At 44.2% G+C, this 17,621-nt stretch overlaps 1 protein-coding gene across 2 annotated transcripts in view; it reads left to right on the top strand.

The window, feature by feature from the left end:
- Nucleotides 1-17,621, top strand: part of TMEM117 (transmembrane protein 117) — a 427,961-nt gene that overhangs the window by 252,279 nt on the left and 158,061 nt on the right. For both annotated transcript variants that reach the window (XM_075600117.1, XM_075600116.1), the window contains exon 5: nt 16,403-16,500. In XM_075600117.1, coding sequence (XP_075456232.1) covers nt 16,403-16,500 — 98 coding nt within the window. The remainder of the gene's footprint in view (nt 1-16,402; nt 16,501-17,621) is intronic.

Consider the following 17,621-nt stretch of genomic DNA (forward strand, 5'->3'; position numbering starts at 1 on the left):
CCGCGTTGTAGCGGATCGCACTATAACGGAGTTGAGCTGTAACTTGACGTTAAGCCTGTGCTAATGAGTTAAACAACTTCCGTTGTTTCTACATATAATTATTTACGTTTGTGGATGTGCATTAAACCCAGGGAAGATAACGTCCAATACTAATTTAGGTAACAAAACATTATTTGGCAGATTTAACAGAACTTAGTATATCTGGCAGCTTAAGACCAAACCTTAATCTTACCATATGTGAGGGTGTGGATAATGTTTACTATGAACATCAAGATATTTTGTATTTTTATATTTTATTTCTATATTTCACAGTGTTTAAAGTTATACTGTAGCATAAGGAGGTGAGGCTGCCTATAACACTGGAGACAATGAAATCTATTCCGGTTTTAATGCCCATCCTACAGGCTCACATTGTCATGAACAGTAGGGAAAGCATATTGTCACACTAATAGTCATTATATAATTTACATCCCCTTTACCATCTATTGCCTACTTGAAATAATGCCAGCAAGAGCGGTGCCATCTGCTGCAAAGAGAAATGCATGATATAACGGGTGATTTTGGCTCGTAGCCAAACATGTATGTGTAGCCATGGCTGTTCCAGACTGCCTCTCTGCCTCCTGTCATGTAAGTCCTGATAGCTACAGGCTGTGGCAGGCTATCCTAGGGGCATTGACCCCCTCATGCTGACTCTCCAACTGGCAGAAGAGGTGGTGCCGCAAGGGTCTGTGTATAACCAATCATGGCGCAGAGCTTGTGCCCTCCCCTTCTGGTGCATCAGAGAAGGGCCAAATTATAGGAGTTGAGCTTCCATCCTCCTGGGGTGAGGATGCAAAAGAGAGTTCTCTTCCACCCTCCTAGAGAGAGAAGGTGTGTGCGCTGCTCCTCCCGACTGGGAGTGAGACATGCTGTTAGTCCCTCATGCGCCGACTGGTAGACTTGAGATCTATAATCTCTCTTGCTCAGAGAGCCTAAGCATCATCCAAAGGTCTGGGGACCCAGATTGATCCTCATGCATTCGCTGTCCTGCTAGCAGTGGCTGCTACCAATAAATCATCCCTTTTTATATACCCCTTCCTGAGCTCTCAGTTTTTTGGGTAGGGGTATGGATGGTGGCGCTGACACCCTGAGTGAACATTGAAGATCTACAAAAGTCTGTCCTGTTCCCCACACAATCGCAGACAACTCAACTCTCCTGGACCCTCACAGGTATGACCGCACCACAAACAGCAGTAACCAGTAGTACATCTCCCAGAGAGGGGGGGGGGGGGACACGTATTACAATTGGAGGTGCTGCTGAGATGGCAGCAACAGGGCTGGCTTTCAGGCCTTTAGAGGACTTTACTTGGCATCTAATAGTAAAGAGGCCAGGGTCGGGCCCCTGATGCTACCCCAGGGACCCTGGGCCCCCATCTGTGTTAAGGAAGGGGGGAGTCTCCCCCCGAGGTGTCACCGGGGAAGGGGCTGGTTAAGCCCTTACCAGAGAGATTTTGTTGGGGCATACCCCGAGGGCATGTTACCAGGGAGCATGGATACCCTTCATCGTAGTCCAAGTCAGGGATAGAACAACCCTTACCACGCTCCGTGAGGACCTGTGTGTACCTGTGCACAATGAACTGTGTTACCCTTCATCCTATTTTTGAACAGGGGCCAGGGCCCTTCCACTGTACCGTGAGGACCCTTGGGTACCTATGTACAACCAATTTGTTTCTGGGACGGGACCTTTCAGGCTCTGGGGACCTCGTGCACCATGCACGACGTACAGTGCTGCTGGGGGCGTACCCGGTGGGAAAATTATCCCGGGAGCGTGAACCCCAAACCTGTTCTACCAGTGACGGGCCCCTTACAATGTACCGTGAGGGACCTTGTGCACCTTTATTATTCAGGACTGTGCTGCAGTTCAAATTGTGAGGAACGGGCCCTTGAGGCGTCACAAGGGACCCTTTGTACCTAATTTCTCCAGTGCTGTGGGCTCTAAAATGGTATCCACCACATGCTCGTGTGTTCTACAGTGTCCAAAATGGCACCCCCGCCCAAAACCCGGGACCGCATGGGATGCAAAACCAAAGTTGCAAGCTTTTCTGAAAATCAGTTGCAAGCTTTCAGCGCCATTCCTGGCACCGCCCCTCAAAGTGACTGGCTCAGCCGGAGCTATGTCACACTATCTGCACCGCCCTGCCCAATTTCCACCCAGGGGAGAGGAAACCAACTAACCAGCCAATCGGAGCTACCTTGGTCTGGGAGGAGTCCGTTACCTACTGCACCCACCTCAGTTCCACGGAGCCGAGCACAAGTAAAGAGCAGTTATGCAACCTCTCTTCTATGCTACCTCAATGGCTACCAGCAGAGCTACTGGAGGTTACTAACTACAACCTCCCAGTATGTTATCTCATCGTCCGGGTGAATGGCCAGATCCAGCTACAGGTGCATCTGTCTGCATCCGGCCTGCCAGCCCTGAGGCTCCCTCCCTGTTCATGCCAATTGACCGGGCTTCCAAACCAGCCAGTGTGGCCCCCATGGTATATCCTACTGCGGTCCCTACTGCTTGGCCAGCTGCTTCCTCTACTTCGGTCTATCCTGACCTTTATGCGGTGGAGGATGTCGTAGGCCCGTGGGCCCTAAACAACGTGCCCAGATGCAGCCGTGGTCCGGTGCCAGAGACGACCCCCGCATTCCCGTTGCTGATAGTTCCAGGACCGGAATCGGTATAAACACTATCTGACAACCGTGAGGGAGAGTTGACTATCCCAGGGGTGTTGGATGTGCCTCATCTGGCGGTGCGGGGGCCATTAAGCCCTGTGCCGATAGTTTCCAGGGAAGGTGAGGTGCCCCGACGTTGCGGCCTGGTTGAGGTGTCCCTGACCTGCAGAGAAAAGATCTTCTCCCACCTGTGTTCTGTGGCAGAGTTCCAGTTCTGTGTCGTCCGTCCAGAAAGCCGTGATGATGCCGGAGCCCCGGAGGAGCACCGCCCTGAGGAGGACAACAGCGCTGTGAAGGACCTGTCGGTAGCGGAACCTGTGGAGTCAGAAGCCGTCCCTGGTATGACCGCACCACAAACAGCAGTAACCAGTAGTACATCTCCCAGAGAGGGGAGGGCAGACATGTGTTGCGTATGTATGTATGTATGTATGTATTTATGTACAGTAGGTAGTTTAAAGACAATTTGATGTGCCATCTGCAATATTGCCACTTAGTAAATCTGCCTCAAAGTCTGTATTTTTTGTATGGTTGTAGAGCACCCCTTCCTCCATCAAGATCATCCTTTATGATTCTTCAGAAAATGTACCTTTTTCATGTATGTATATTCTGTACAGTATGAACCATTTTTGCAGAATTACAAATTGGAAATTGTTACTGGCTTATTGGTTGGGACTTTACACTGAACAATTTTACTAACATCTGAGAAGGAAACCAAAATGGATATAGAATAAGAGCATTTTGTCTTAATATATATTTATGATACAAATACCCTATCCAGATGTTTTTTTTTTTTATCTGTGACACAGCTGTCTGGGTATGACTGGATGAATGCTTCACTTCACAGCTGTATTGCATTTTTATCAGAGAACACACCATGCTGTTTATTAATAACCATTTAATATGACTTTACATGTTATAAGCAATATTAAAATAGGAAATGCTTTATTCATTTGAAGTTGCCATTATAATAACAATATAAGTATGACAGCGTGTGGAACAATTATACAACAGAAATAAAAACTGCTTTTATGTTTAAGCTTTGGAAATGGCATAATGTAGAAGATAAGTAGTACACTGTAGGTGCATTTATATTGGTTAAATGAAGAACGTTGTAGAAATTGAGAAGTAAGTACTCACCATAGGAAAAAGCATTTTGCACCAAATAAAATAAAGATTAAAGCAAACAAAAAATAAAAATGAGGACAGAAGATTTCACACCAACCAGAACAACATAATCCGGAAGGGCCATAAAAATAGCTATTTTCTTTTATTTTAAATAATCAATACATGGAATTAGGATACCTGAGATCATCCACAAGGTAAGTCAGTATATTGTATATAAAACAAATATAATCACTGCGCTTCTCCATGTAAAGAGCATGCAGCTAGTGAAGGAAATGGCCATACAAATGTGCAAAACAGAAAGTGAATCCCTGCGCTTCTCCCATAGGGATAGCAATCAATGGGGAATATATATATATATGTATGGTGTAAATACCTATAAGAAAAAAGGAAACTTTTGGTATACATCCTTTGATCAAATAATGCCAAGCCTGCTAACCACGTCAAGGTAAGTCTCTTTAGCAGGTCCCTACGCTAAATGCATACTAGTGTTATGTGAAATAAGCCCAGAAGGGGTTAAAATATCAAAGCATATGCTTGTATAACCTAGTGCAATTAAAAACTGGTATATACCAGTACAGATACTCACATGTAAGTGAAGTGGAATAAGGGGACCTTGCTAGGAGATTATATACCTAGAAGAGGGGCTGGCCTGCCACAAACTGCTCAATAAGCAGTTGCAGGTGATTGGCTAAATATATTCAATTACACCATAGTAGTGTTGCCCTCTAGGAGCGTGCTGCAAAGGATTAAAATCGGCCCAACAAATAATATAAAACAAATATAATCACTGCGCTTCTCCATGTAAAGAGCATGCAGCTAGTGAAGGAAATGGCCATACAAATGTGCAAAACAGAAAGTGAATCCCTGCGCTTCTCCCATAGGGATAGCAATCAATGGGGAATATATATATATATGTATGGTGTAAATACCTATAAGAAAAAAGGAGACTTTTGGTATACATCCTTTGATCAAATAATGCCAAGCCTGCTAACCACGTCAAGATAAGTCTCTTTAGTATATTGTATATGTATTGGGGGGATGCAGGGTGGGAGTATTTTTATATGTATGGGGGCTTGGAAGTATATTTATATGTATTGGGGTGTGGGGGTATTTTTTTATATGTATTGGGGGCATGGGGGCTGTCAGTATTTTTATATGTATTGGGGTGTGGCGGTATTTTTTTATATGTATTGGGGGTATTTTTATATGTATTGGGGGTATTTTTATATGTATTGGGGTGTGGGGGTATTTTAATATGTATGGAGTGTATTTTAATATGTATTGCTAGGGTGTATTTTAATGTGTATTGGGGATGGGGGTATTTTAATGTGTATAGGTAGGTGTATTTTTTATTATGTATTGGTGATAGTTTATTTTTATATGTATTGGGCGTGTGGGTGTATTTTTATTATGTTTTAGGGGTGGTTATATGTATTTAGGGGGATGGGTTTTTTTGGTATGTATTTTTTGGGGGGAGATTGAGTGAGCGTGGGGTAATTGATGGAAGGTGGGGGCGAGTGAGACTAGAGAAAGGGGGAGTGAGTGAGGACTGAGGGAATAAGCGTGAGACGCAGGGGAGAGAAATACATGCAAGGCGAGAGGGGGAGGGTAAGAGGGGGTGAGTGAGGAGGAGGGAGTGAGACAAAGGGGAGAGAAATACATGGGAAGAGGGGGGGGAAATAGAGGGGGCTCATGAGGTGTGGCGGCCCTTGAGGTAACTCTAGTCCTGGGCCCTGGGAAATCTGTCTGCGGCCCTGGGTACTTCTGCTGTGCGGCTAGAAGGCACCTTCCAGCGTCTTCCACACTGTCAGAGCACTTTGCCATGAAGTGTCTTCTGATGCTGTCCAACTGTTCTACCCTCTCTCTCTCTACGTGTGGCAGTCATCTACTGACCACCTACCTGTACAGTCTCTACCTCTTTCTTTCTCTCTGACTTTGAATCCTAGCTTTCCTTCTTTCTCTCCTCGGACTCTCCTATCCTTTTACTAGGGAACTTCAACTGTCATATTGATGATCCCTCAGTCTCCTGTCCATCTCATCTTCTCTCCTTAACTGCCTCCTTTGGTCTCCTCCAGCAGACCAATTCCATCACCCACGAGGATAGTCACTATCTAGATTTTGTCTTTACTAAAAACTGTTTCCTTTCTGATTTGTCTGTCTCCCCTTTTCCACTCTCTGATCATCACATCTATCATTCAACACCACTCATTCCCTTGACCCCTCACCTACCAGTTCGACTCGCTTCTCTCAACACCTTCACTCCATTAACCTCTCTGCTCTGGCATCTACCCTGAACACTTACCTCTCTTCTTGCTCTCGTTCCTTTGAACCTGATAATCTTGTCAACTCTTATAACTATATCCTCTCCTCCTCTCTTGATCTACAGTATATGCCCCTTCTTGGCTCTGATACACCCGTCCCGTTAACTCACAGCCTTGGTTAAATTCACAAACACGCTTTTTTCGCACTTGCTCCTCTGAATGCCTTTTGAACAAAGCTCACATGCTGATTTTCTGCACTATAAATTGTTCCTCTCCTGTTTTAATGCCGCTCTCTCTAAGGTCAACGAAGGAGAAACAGGTGCGCAAATCACATCAGGACATGGAAAAGAAAGTAGAAACACAAAATAGTGCAATATTGTCTACTCCAACAAAATAGCTTCAATGCTGGAAGTTCTATAGAATTTTCACTCACGTATTTAACGTAAAATGAGAGCGTTGTGGTTGTTCAAAGTTGCCAACTTATGTCTTGTGACAGGGTAAATAAAAGCCACCAGTTATATGCCTGGAAAACCTATGTCTAGTCTGCAGTGCAGCATTGACTAGGTTAACTTCAGCTGGGAACCTCAGGACAATTAGTTGGATCCCAGCTGCCTAATCAAGGTGTGTTAAAACCCAGGCTGTAGACACATGGAGCCTGGCTGTTGAGGAGAGATGAGTAAGCTGCTGAAGAGATTTCCTGATACAAGGTCTGATTAGCAAAGTAGATGAATTGTGAACTGTCTGTCCCCTGCATAGAAAAGGGTAACTGCCTGATTTATACACTGTCTGCTAAAGAGAAACTGTTTTTGTTTGTCTGCTGAAGAGAAGCCATTTTTCTTTTGTTGCTGATGAAAAGCTATTTTTATTTTGTGTGCTGTATATCTTTAAGGCTAAATAAATAAGCCTTGTCAAGAAACCCGCGTGTGTAGTTGCATGTACCCTGCAACATGTCTCCAGACAGGTACTACAGATCCACATAGAGGGGGGGAAATTCCATGTACAAAAAAAAGGGGAAAGCAAAATAGTATAGTACTGTTTTTAATGTTAAAAACACAAAGTATTCCACTTACATAAGTGCCTTTGTTTATGAGCGTTCAGACCACCCTGGGTCATAGGGTCAGACAAGGTATTCACAGCAACAGCATCCGCTCCACGGCCGTCACAGCAGGTACTGGGCTGATTAAAGTTGTCCACCCTGATATCAGTGACTTCTGAGGAGCCCTTGTTGATGACATCTACTGTAGAGTGGAGGTCAACTTAAATCAGCCCAGTACCTGCTGTGACGGCCGTGGAGTGGATGCTGTTGCTGTGAATACCTTGTCTGACCCTATGACCCAGGGTGGTCTGAATGCTCATAAACAAAGGCACTTATGTAAGTGGAACACTTTGTGTTTTTAACATTAAAAACAGTACTATACTATTATATTTTGCTTTCCCCTTTTTTTGTATATGGAATTCCCCCCCTCTATGTGGATCTGGAGTACCTGTCTGGAGACATAAGTTGGTAACTTTGAACAACCACAACGTTCTCATTTTACGTTAAATACGTGAGTGCAAATTCTATAGAACTTCCAGCATTGAAGCTATTTTGTTGGAGTAGACAATATTGCACTATTTTGTGTTTCTACTTTCTTTTCCATGTCCTGATGTGATTTGCGAACCTGTTTCTCCTTCGTTTGCTGATTGAATTTGGTTTGAATTCTACGTCAGGAGCTGCACTCATTAAGGATAGTATATCATCTGTGTTACCTTTGATTTGTTGTGATATTATTTGCGCTTGTTTTTTTTCCTTTCACAACTCTCTAAGGTCAAACAACATTTTATTTTCTCACTTAACATTCAGAAATCCAATCCACGCTGTCTTTTCTCTATATTTGGCTCCCTCAATTATCTCCTTTACACCTCTTTCACCTCTATTGCGCTTTCTTGCCTTAAACCTTTTCCCCCCGTGGAACTCCCTCACACTCCATACGCCAAGCACCTTATCTCCCCACCTTTAAGACTAACCTTAAATTCACCTCTTAAATTAAGTGCTCCAAAAGCCTAGACAAGGGGTGCGCAATTTTTTTGTCTGCGTCCCCCTGCCTGCTCTCCCCGCCTGCTCGGGCCACCCCTTACCTTTTCTCCAACATCATCTGACTACACAATGTCATGTGACGTTGCGTTGTCATGGCGATGCATCACCAGAAGCAGCCGGAGACAAGGTAAGAGGGGGTTACAGAGGCCTCGCAAGCTCCCACGGCATTTAATTTAATCGTTGTGGGGAAGAGCGCGGGGACTCTGTAAGCGCCGTCCCTCCCCAATGGGGAGCGCACCCCCTAGTTTGTGCACCCCTAGCCTAAACTTATGGTTACTGCCATACACCCACATTCACTCCTACCAATGACTACTGCACTTATTCCCTCACCTGCGGTCTCTGTAAAGTTCTCCATACCACTTAGGTTGTTCGCTCTGCGGGCAGGGATTACCTTTTTTATTGTATGATCTTATTTGTTGGACTAATTGTTCTATAATTCCCTCTACTCTATTATCTCGTAAAGCGCCAAGTACAGCTGTGGGCTATATATAAATAAAGATATACATACATAATATAACGTTTAGCATTGATTTTATACAATTTAATGACTATGTCAAGGTTCCATCTATATACATCATTTATATCTCAAGGTATGAATATATCATCTCCTAGTTTTTGTTTCCACTTTCTCCAAGTCATAGATGATAATACATTTGTACAAGGTAAATACTCTACAAAATACAGTAGTTCACAACAATGTCCACTGCATACACCACCCACCTCAGGAGGACATGGGATAATTTTACCAGGAGTCCAGTGTCAGACTGTCGTAGACAGCTGTTAAGTCCAGGAAAACATTTCCAGCCTTCATAGTGTTCTGAAAGCCGTTTTCAATTACGTTTGGACAGCGCCAGCACTTGATGCAATGTATTACAGCCAAGCCTAAATCCTGCTTGCTCAGCTAATAAATAATCTACAAGGGTTGCCGGCAATGCCTTGAAAAAAACAAAAACATATTGTTCCCAGTGGCAGAGAAAGGGGTTAAATGCCCACAGCTTATACTTAAACCAAAATGAATGAGACAGGCGTACCAAGCGACGACACATTTGTATTATGTGGAACATGTTTCATTTATTTGAACTTTTTTTAGAAATACAGCTAGTTTTACAATTCCGTTTATTTTATTCAGATACGCTTGCAAGTATTTTCCATCTGATCCATTTTTCTGTAAAACGCCTTAAATTATGCATCATCTCCCACTACGTCTGCCCTTGACCAATACTAGGAAATGAATTTGATTTCTCTAATGTAAAAGCTAATTGGATTTGTCATCATTCAATGCATCCCTTTAATGACTACCTTTGCTCTTGCCAGTTATCTACAAGTGACCTGACATTGGTCTTACTATAGGACATTAAAATACAGTCTTGTTCCACACCATTAGCTGCATTTGCATGTGAGCATGTATAACACATGGTGCACCAGTTTAGGGTTGAGACCATTGTTTTAATTATGTATTGTAGATTTTCTGCTTTGCTGTGCTACTTTAAAACACAAATGTATTACCATTGGTGCAGGGCACACACATAAACTGGCATATTAAAATGCCACCTGCCTGCACTTTCCATTTCCTGAGTTAAAGTATTTCTTGTTGAAATATTATTCTTATTACCACAATGTTGTCATAACGTTGAGGAATACCATTTAAATATAGGTTTGAAGCAGGGGGTCTCCAGAGCTGAACCCCATTAGTTTCAGCTCCGGGAACCCCCTGCTTTTGGAGATACTTACCTCTGAAGGGGGTGCAAGTATCTCCTGCAGTTTAAAGGCCCCGGTTACATGGGCCATAGGAAGCCATACTGGATGATGTCACGGCTTCCTATTAATCTGCAGGGCCCGGGAGCTTAGCAAAGCAGACCCTGGAGTGGCTATCGGTACCCACTATGGAGGTTAGTACCTCCAGAAGCAGGAGGTCTCCGGAGCTGAAATTAATATGGTTTCAGGTCAGGAGACTCCATGCTTTCATCCTCTAGAGCCAGGGTGGGCAACCCTGTCGCCATTCGCCACTTGTGGCGAATTGGCAGTCAAGGTGTGGCGAAGTGCGGCAAGCGCGAGTCCCCCCTCCTCCCCCCAGCAAGCGCGACTGCCCCCAGCCCTCCCGCGGCAAGTGTGACTCCTCCCGCCTCATCAAGCGCTTGTTCAGCGCTGCCAGTAACAGAGACACATACACAGCAGTAAGCTGGGTTTCTCCTCTCTCCATGCACCATCGCTGCTTTGCTGCAACAGAGTGTCTCTCCCTCCCCCCTCTCCCTCCCTTCCTGTCCGACCACAGTTTACCTTCAGGCAAGAGATAGTCATTTGGCACCTACGGGTTCCTGCTGACACACCGGCAGCCAACAACACAACACGGACCATGTGTTGTTACTATAGCCTCCTGCATTAGTATTTAAAGCGGCAGTAACATTATACAAGATATCTCCTCCTCTCCCTCCGGCAAGCGTGATTCTGTGCAGGACAAGCTGAATGAGATAGCTGCTAGCTGTGTAAATACCAGGCACATTGCACCTTCTGCAGTAAGCATATCTTTTTCCAGCAAGTCATAAAGTAAATCAACCAGGAGAGATAGTACCAGCAGTCTGAGAACGTAGCCCAGTGACAAAAGCAGGTTTAAAGCACAGGACAAACTGTTTGATATGTGAGGAGTGAACTGCAGTATGTTTGATGCAGGTATTGCAGTCACAGGGAAGACATGGTAAACTGAAACCTAAATACAGATTACTTGATAGCCGGGGGAAGAACCATAGCAGACAATACAGGTCTCAAAAGAGTGCCTTAAATGTGGCAACAGTCAATCCACAGTAGGTAAAACCAACAATTTAAATTAGGAGGATGACTGTGGATGAAGATTTACCAGGCAGAGAACATCAGTGTTAAGCGACCATCCTGAAGACATGCCGTCTGCAACTTTCCAGTTGCATGTTTAAAGGGTTAAACCTAGGTGATTGATGTTTTTTTACCCAAATCTGACACCAATAAGGATTCATTTAAAAACATTATGAGCTAATACTTGGGGTTGATTTCATTTCCCATTTGTCTGTTGTTACTGTGTGCACAGCAAGTACTTGCAAAGTCACACACAGCCCCCTCTCCCCTTATCTTTATCATCTCTCTGATGAGGACAAAATATGCACAGGGTAAAGAAAACACTTGGTTGACAAGCACTTTCCTATTCAGAAGCCCCTAATAAATTGAACTAGTTAATTGGCAGTCAAAGTGTGGCGAATTGGGTAACTACTTGTTGTTTCCCATTGTAATAGGAAGCGTGGCAGCAAGCGCGAGTCCCCTCCCATCCCCCTGGCAAGCGCAAGTACGCCGTCAGCTGCGGCGCTAGTGCTGAGGGGACAAGCGGAGGAGAAATAACACATTTTCGCATGCGCAACATAATACCTCAATTTTTACATGGTGTGGCTATTTTCACTTCTAATTCGCCACACCTGTGGCTACATTGAAAAATAGGTTGCCCACCCCTGCTCTAGAAACTTCCGCCTTGGCATCCATCGAAAGTCTCTCACATCACCTTGTTCTCTTAGGAGCACTGCCACCAATTAACCCTACGTATTTCGTTAGTGATAGCTTTGTCAAGGAAAGCTTCATCAACTTTGCATCCATGTCTGTTTTCACACATTCCAGAGCAGTGTGATTTTTAACAAAAAATTAAAATCTAAGGGTAAACTGCTAAATAATTTGTAATGACATTCACACAAATCTAGCTGTCAACCTCAGAAAGCTGCATTTGTATCACACTGTTCTATTTACTTACTATTGTTTTATTTATCTGTCAGCTATAGCCATATTAAATGGGATTTGTCATGTATACAAGCTGCTCTGTCTGAGCCAGGAGATCTAAAGATTAGTGCATTTCCTTGGAAAATATTGATCAAAGTGGAGAATAGATGATGGTTAAGATAAATATATCTGGGCCAAACCCAAACTATAGCTGTTTTTATGCATAAATCAGGGAAAAGGTGACACATACGGTAATAAAATGCCAAAACCTGAAACTACCAATAACACATTTGTAGAATACCTGGAAGTGTAATAATACATATTGGATATGGTACTCAACCTGAATGTTAAATCATCTGATTATCAAACAAAAGTGGTCTTGAAAATACCTGCACTGTACTGTAGTGGGCTGCAGAGATGCACAGTGCACTATTCAAACAGTTCTATGCACATGTAAAAACTAAAACATGGCTCTAACAGAAGCACAGATGGAATGAGATGAAATAAGAGCAAAAGTCTACAGCACAATAAAAAAAAATAGACTCCAATAGAGCCCAAAAGAAAATATACAAGTAAGCTAGATTTAAAAAAAAAAAAAAGTATATATATATATATATATATATATATATATATATATATATATATATATATATATATATATATATATATACAGTGTTCGACAAACCTATACATTTGCTCGCCCCGGGCGAGTGGATTTAACCCCCGGGCGAGTAAATATTGGCCCAAGCAGCACACGTTTGGTACTAGGTGGCGAGTAGATTTTTTGGTGATTTGTCAACCACTATATATATATATATATATATATATATATGTAAATATAGCTGTATGCTCATCTGCATGTCTTAGGCAGGTCTGCAACCCCGCCTTTCCCCATTATCACCCAGCATACAGCACTTCCACTGCAGCAAGGGATTCTGGGAAATGACATGCAAATGAGCACACAGTGTCACTTTTTGCCTCAATAACCATTTTTAACATGGTTCCCTATAGGCTTAAGCTTGCTGCATGGTCACAGCTTCGAGCACAGCCAGGGTTAAGGTGCATACCCAGAAAACCACCCACAGACAGCTGTTTCGACCTTGATGGGTCTCATCAGTGTGGGGTTGATTTTACTGGGAATGCAAGAGAGGCTTATGGGATAGGCCAAACCATAATACTGAGTTAAGTTATGGTGAGTAAAAAAAGTGACAAAAACCCTCCACAGGAAAGCAAATATGCAAATATAGCTGTATGCTCATCTGCATGTCTTAGGCAGGTCTGCAACCCCGCCTTTCCCCATTATCACCCAGCATACAGCACTTCCACTGCAGCAAGGGATTCTGGGAAATGACATGCAAATGAGCACACAGTGTCACTTTTTGCCTCAATAACCATTTTTAACATGGTTCCCTATATATATATATATATATATATATAAATGTAGCGGTCATGTAAAATGGCTACAGTCATCTCTCCTGCTGACAGTAAGGCCTGGTAAGTTGTGGGCATGCCAGCAGTAATTATGGAGGTTTGCCCTCACACCCTGGTGGGGTGCCCTGTGTATGGATGGGAGTAGTCACATGCTCTGACTCCATGGTTAGTGATGTCAGAGGTGTGTCAGCTTCCAGAGTGTACATAAGGCACAGCACTGTGTCTAAAAGTTAGTTCTGGCAGGAGTTCTAGTGGTAGTACAAGTTCGGCTAAGAGGAACAGGAGTTTAAGTTCTAGTTATGTTATAGTAACTGAAAAGGAGACTGTGTCCAGGGACCTGGCACAGGGCAGAGATCCCTGCGGGGATAGGGAATCCCTATCTAAGGAGGAATACACCTTTTAAAGGGAGGCACTGACGTGAACATGAGTGGCTAAGAATCTACTGCGAGGGGCAGCTAGCCCACTCAGACAATAAAGATGTTCTCAATCACAAACCCTCTCGTGTACATGTGTGGAGTGAATGTACAGAGAGGAGCACCACGGAGGAGTTCCTCAACAGGATCATCCCCATGCGGACGCAGGGACCCTGATGAGGTGGAGGCGCTGCACTGGAACTAGGTGAGACTCAGCACACTACCTCAGCTGCCTGTCTGGACGGGTCCTCCCCACACACCATCATGCGGGAGACTCAGGAGTCCTGTTGCCAACAGGTGCACCACCAGACACTATCACACTGTAATGGGGACCGGTTAGACCACAGGGGCCAATGTGAGATTGGGTGGGTCAGGCCGGTTCAGAAATACCGTTATATATATATATATATATATATATATATATATATATATATATATATATATATATATATATATATATATATATATATATATATATACAGTTTTCAACAAATACAGTCCCCTGGACGCCCGGGGCGATTGCATTTTACCCCCCTGGCTAGTTGTTTCCGAGGGGCGGCACTTTGGCATTCTCCTCCAACTGCACTTAAAATGGCCGCGCGGCTAAAGCAGCGCGCCACATGAGCAGTGCCAGCCCCCTCTTACCCCCCCCCCCTTAGCCTCATCCCTCCCCACCCCCTTAGCCTCATCCCCCCCCCCCCCTTAGGCCACATTCAGGGTGCTGGCTTCGGAGGGAGGGCGTGCTTACGTGCGAGCTGCCGTCTGAAACAATTTATTGAAAGGGAATTATGGTTGTCTGGGTAGCAGCTGCCCTGTCTCCGAAGTACGGAGTTGACGCTGGCTACAGTTTCAATAAACAACCCAAGTTGTTTATTCAAGCTGCAGCAGCGTCACTGGGACCTTGGCAGCCAATGAAATCCTTCTTGAGAATGATTTCAAGACAGCAACTCCGATCCCTAAGCTGAGGTCTGTAGCCCCGCCTCCTCAACTCCTGAAAAAGTCTGCTGGGGAGGATGTGCACACGTGAACGCCCGCCCTCCAACTCCTGCCTCTGGCACCCTGAATGAGGCCTTAGCCTCATCCTACAGGAGCGTGGGAGGGGCGGGCACCAGACAGGAGCCACCAGGAGTGTTGCGGGGCCTGGAGGGGAGAGTGCTCCTGATGCCAACATGAGGCGGAGGCAGCGGAGGACATGAGGCGGAGGCAGCGGCAACGGACCAGGTACTGGGGGAAGGGGGACACACGCGGACACCACCCCCTGCAGAGCCGAGGTAGCTATCCCGGGCCGGGAGGCTGCGGTGGGCCGAGCCCCAGCCGTCCCGGTGCTGTCCCCCCTCAGGTACCTGCTTCCCCCCGGTCCCCGTGTCAGCCCGCGGGGCGGGAGATGGGAGCGGGGATGTCCCCTCAGGTACCCGCTATCCCCCGGTCCCCGTGTCAGCCCACGGGGCGGGAGATGGGAGCGGGGATGTCCCCTCAGGTCCCCGATTTCCCCCGGTCCCTGTGTCAGCCTGCGGGCGGGAGATGGGAGCGGGTATGTCCCTCCAGTTCCCCCCGCTTCAGCTGGTGCTGGTCGCGGTGGTGCTGGTCGCGGCCTTTCCTCTCTCCCCCCCCTCGTGTGTGTAGATAGAGTGTGTGTGTGTGTATATGGGAGAATGTGTGTGTATATGGGAGGATATATGTGTATATGGGAGAATGTGTGTGTATATGGGAGAGTGTGTGTGTATATATGTGAGTGTGTGTATGGGAGTGTGTGTGTGACACCAGAGTCACCCCGTCAGTCAGTCACCCCCCTCAGTCAGTCAGTCACCCCCCTCAGTCAGCCAGTCACCCCCCTCAGTCAGTCAGTCACCCCCCTCAGTCAGTCAGTCACCCCCCTCAGTCAGTCAATTAAAATCGTATACATTTTTATCAAGCTTATTTGTATATTTTCTCTTGGGTTCTATTGGAGCCTGTATCTTTTTTCAAGTGCTGAAGACTTTTGTTCTCGCTAGTCATTATTTTCAGGATCTTGGGGATTCCTGTTGTATTCTATTTAGTGGGGCTGCCTGACGCATATTTCTTTTAGATGAAATTAGAATTCATCACATGAAATAAAAGCAATGAAAGTATTTTAAAGGTGATGCCAGAGATTAAGCATATATATATTCTCTCTTCACTAGCTGTATTGTAAACAAAGATGTGTTTTTTGAGAGGTACTATAACACCATTTCTGTTAGGAATAAGGTAGGTCCAATATTAAAAAAAATTGAAGGCAGGCTACACCCTAATGTCATTTGTAACTCTGGAATTTCCCTGCTGATCATAGAAAGTTCTGTTCAGTGTTGCACACTACACATCTTTTCTCTTTCTTGTACACTTGCTGTTTAAGAGAAGGATCTGTGCTCGTCAAGATAGAGCAACGATTACAACAATTTCAATGCTCTTTGTTCCTTCTAGTATTTCTATTGTCTCAGGTGTTATTACAAATCAAAGATTCTTAACTATCAAGAATATAAATAATATTTCCATCTCTTTATGTATGGTTTGTACTGTATTTTCTCATTTTACAAGTGGAACTTGTCTGAATCCTTTCTTTCTAATTGCTTGTTTGCAAATATGTTTGTTTGAAGAAGATAAAAACAAAACAGACTAAAACAGAATGGTAATTGAGTTTTTTCTATCTTCGGCAGGTCACCGACATGATGCTTCAGGACAAGTTATACCCAAACTGGGGCAAGTCTGCTAGAGCTTTTTGGAGAAGGGGAAACACACGGATAATCTTATTCTGGTAGAGATTGTTTGATTACTGCACTTTTGAATAGTAAAAGCCATTCTCATGTTGAAGTACTCTAACAATTTAGAAAACGTGCGTTATTTTAGACTTTTATTATGTTTTTTCACACGTAATACAGTGCCACGAGTTGGAAATATTTAAGGTAGTTTTATACGGTTTGGGTGCATTGGCTGCTGACATTCATTACTTTACCAATACTATCATTAATCTTGTTGCAGATTAAGGGAACTGGCTATTCAATAGTCCAAATTCTGATGAACTGTCGAGCTGACACTCCATCATTCCACAGTACATTATCCACCAAAAGTTATTTTTCCAGATGAATAAGCAGAACTTGATCTATGCATACATTAAGACAATAAATCAATAAACCAATTACCCACAACATCCACTCAATACCCCCTCGTAGCTTGCTGTTCTGGGTAAGAGGAGTTTTATCCATAGAGAACTGCCCCTTTGAGTCAACTCTTCAAGATAAATTAAACTGTAAAACATATCCAGCTATTCGAGGTACTGTAGAAAAGAAAACAAGTTAAGTACTGATATCCTGTCAATGGATAATATGATGTTCAGGAGGTATTAACTATCTAGAAAGTGCAACATTTCAAGATTCTAGCCTAGCTGCTGCACCACCGTGGCATTTATGGCAATTTGATACCTTAATATAGAGTAAACTCTCTGGGTGGGGCTGTATCTCATGGTACCAACCTTTTATTTTTAAATGAGACCCCAGTTTTTTCAATATAAGATCCAATATTTTGAATGTATAGATGTAGCAACATGTACCGTTCCCAACAAACAGCTACCGCGCTGGGGACAGTATTTGTGCGATCACTTTGTGGGGGCACCATGCTTCCCATGTGGGACACCCCACAGCGTTAATCCATCCAGGACGCGAGCATCACGGACGTGGACATGCAAACCTTGAGGTTTGCTACATCATTACACCTTTGCAAATGAATTTACTTGTGAGTGTGTATGTTGTGCATACATTTTTTTTAATCAACATTTCCTTTACACTCTTTCACACACACAGTATACCAAATTTATTGGTTGAAATGTTATGCAGGTTACAAAGCGACTTAAACTCTTACATTATTCTGCAATTTATTTAT

This window comes from Ascaphus truei, chromosome 5 (assembly GCF_040206685.1).
Source record: "Ascaphus truei isolate aAscTru1 chromosome 5, aAscTru1.hap1, whole genome shotgun sequence".
In the NCBI taxonomy this organism is placed as follows: domain Eukaryota; kingdom Metazoa; phylum Chordata; class Amphibia; order Anura; family Ascaphidae; genus Ascaphus; species Ascaphus truei.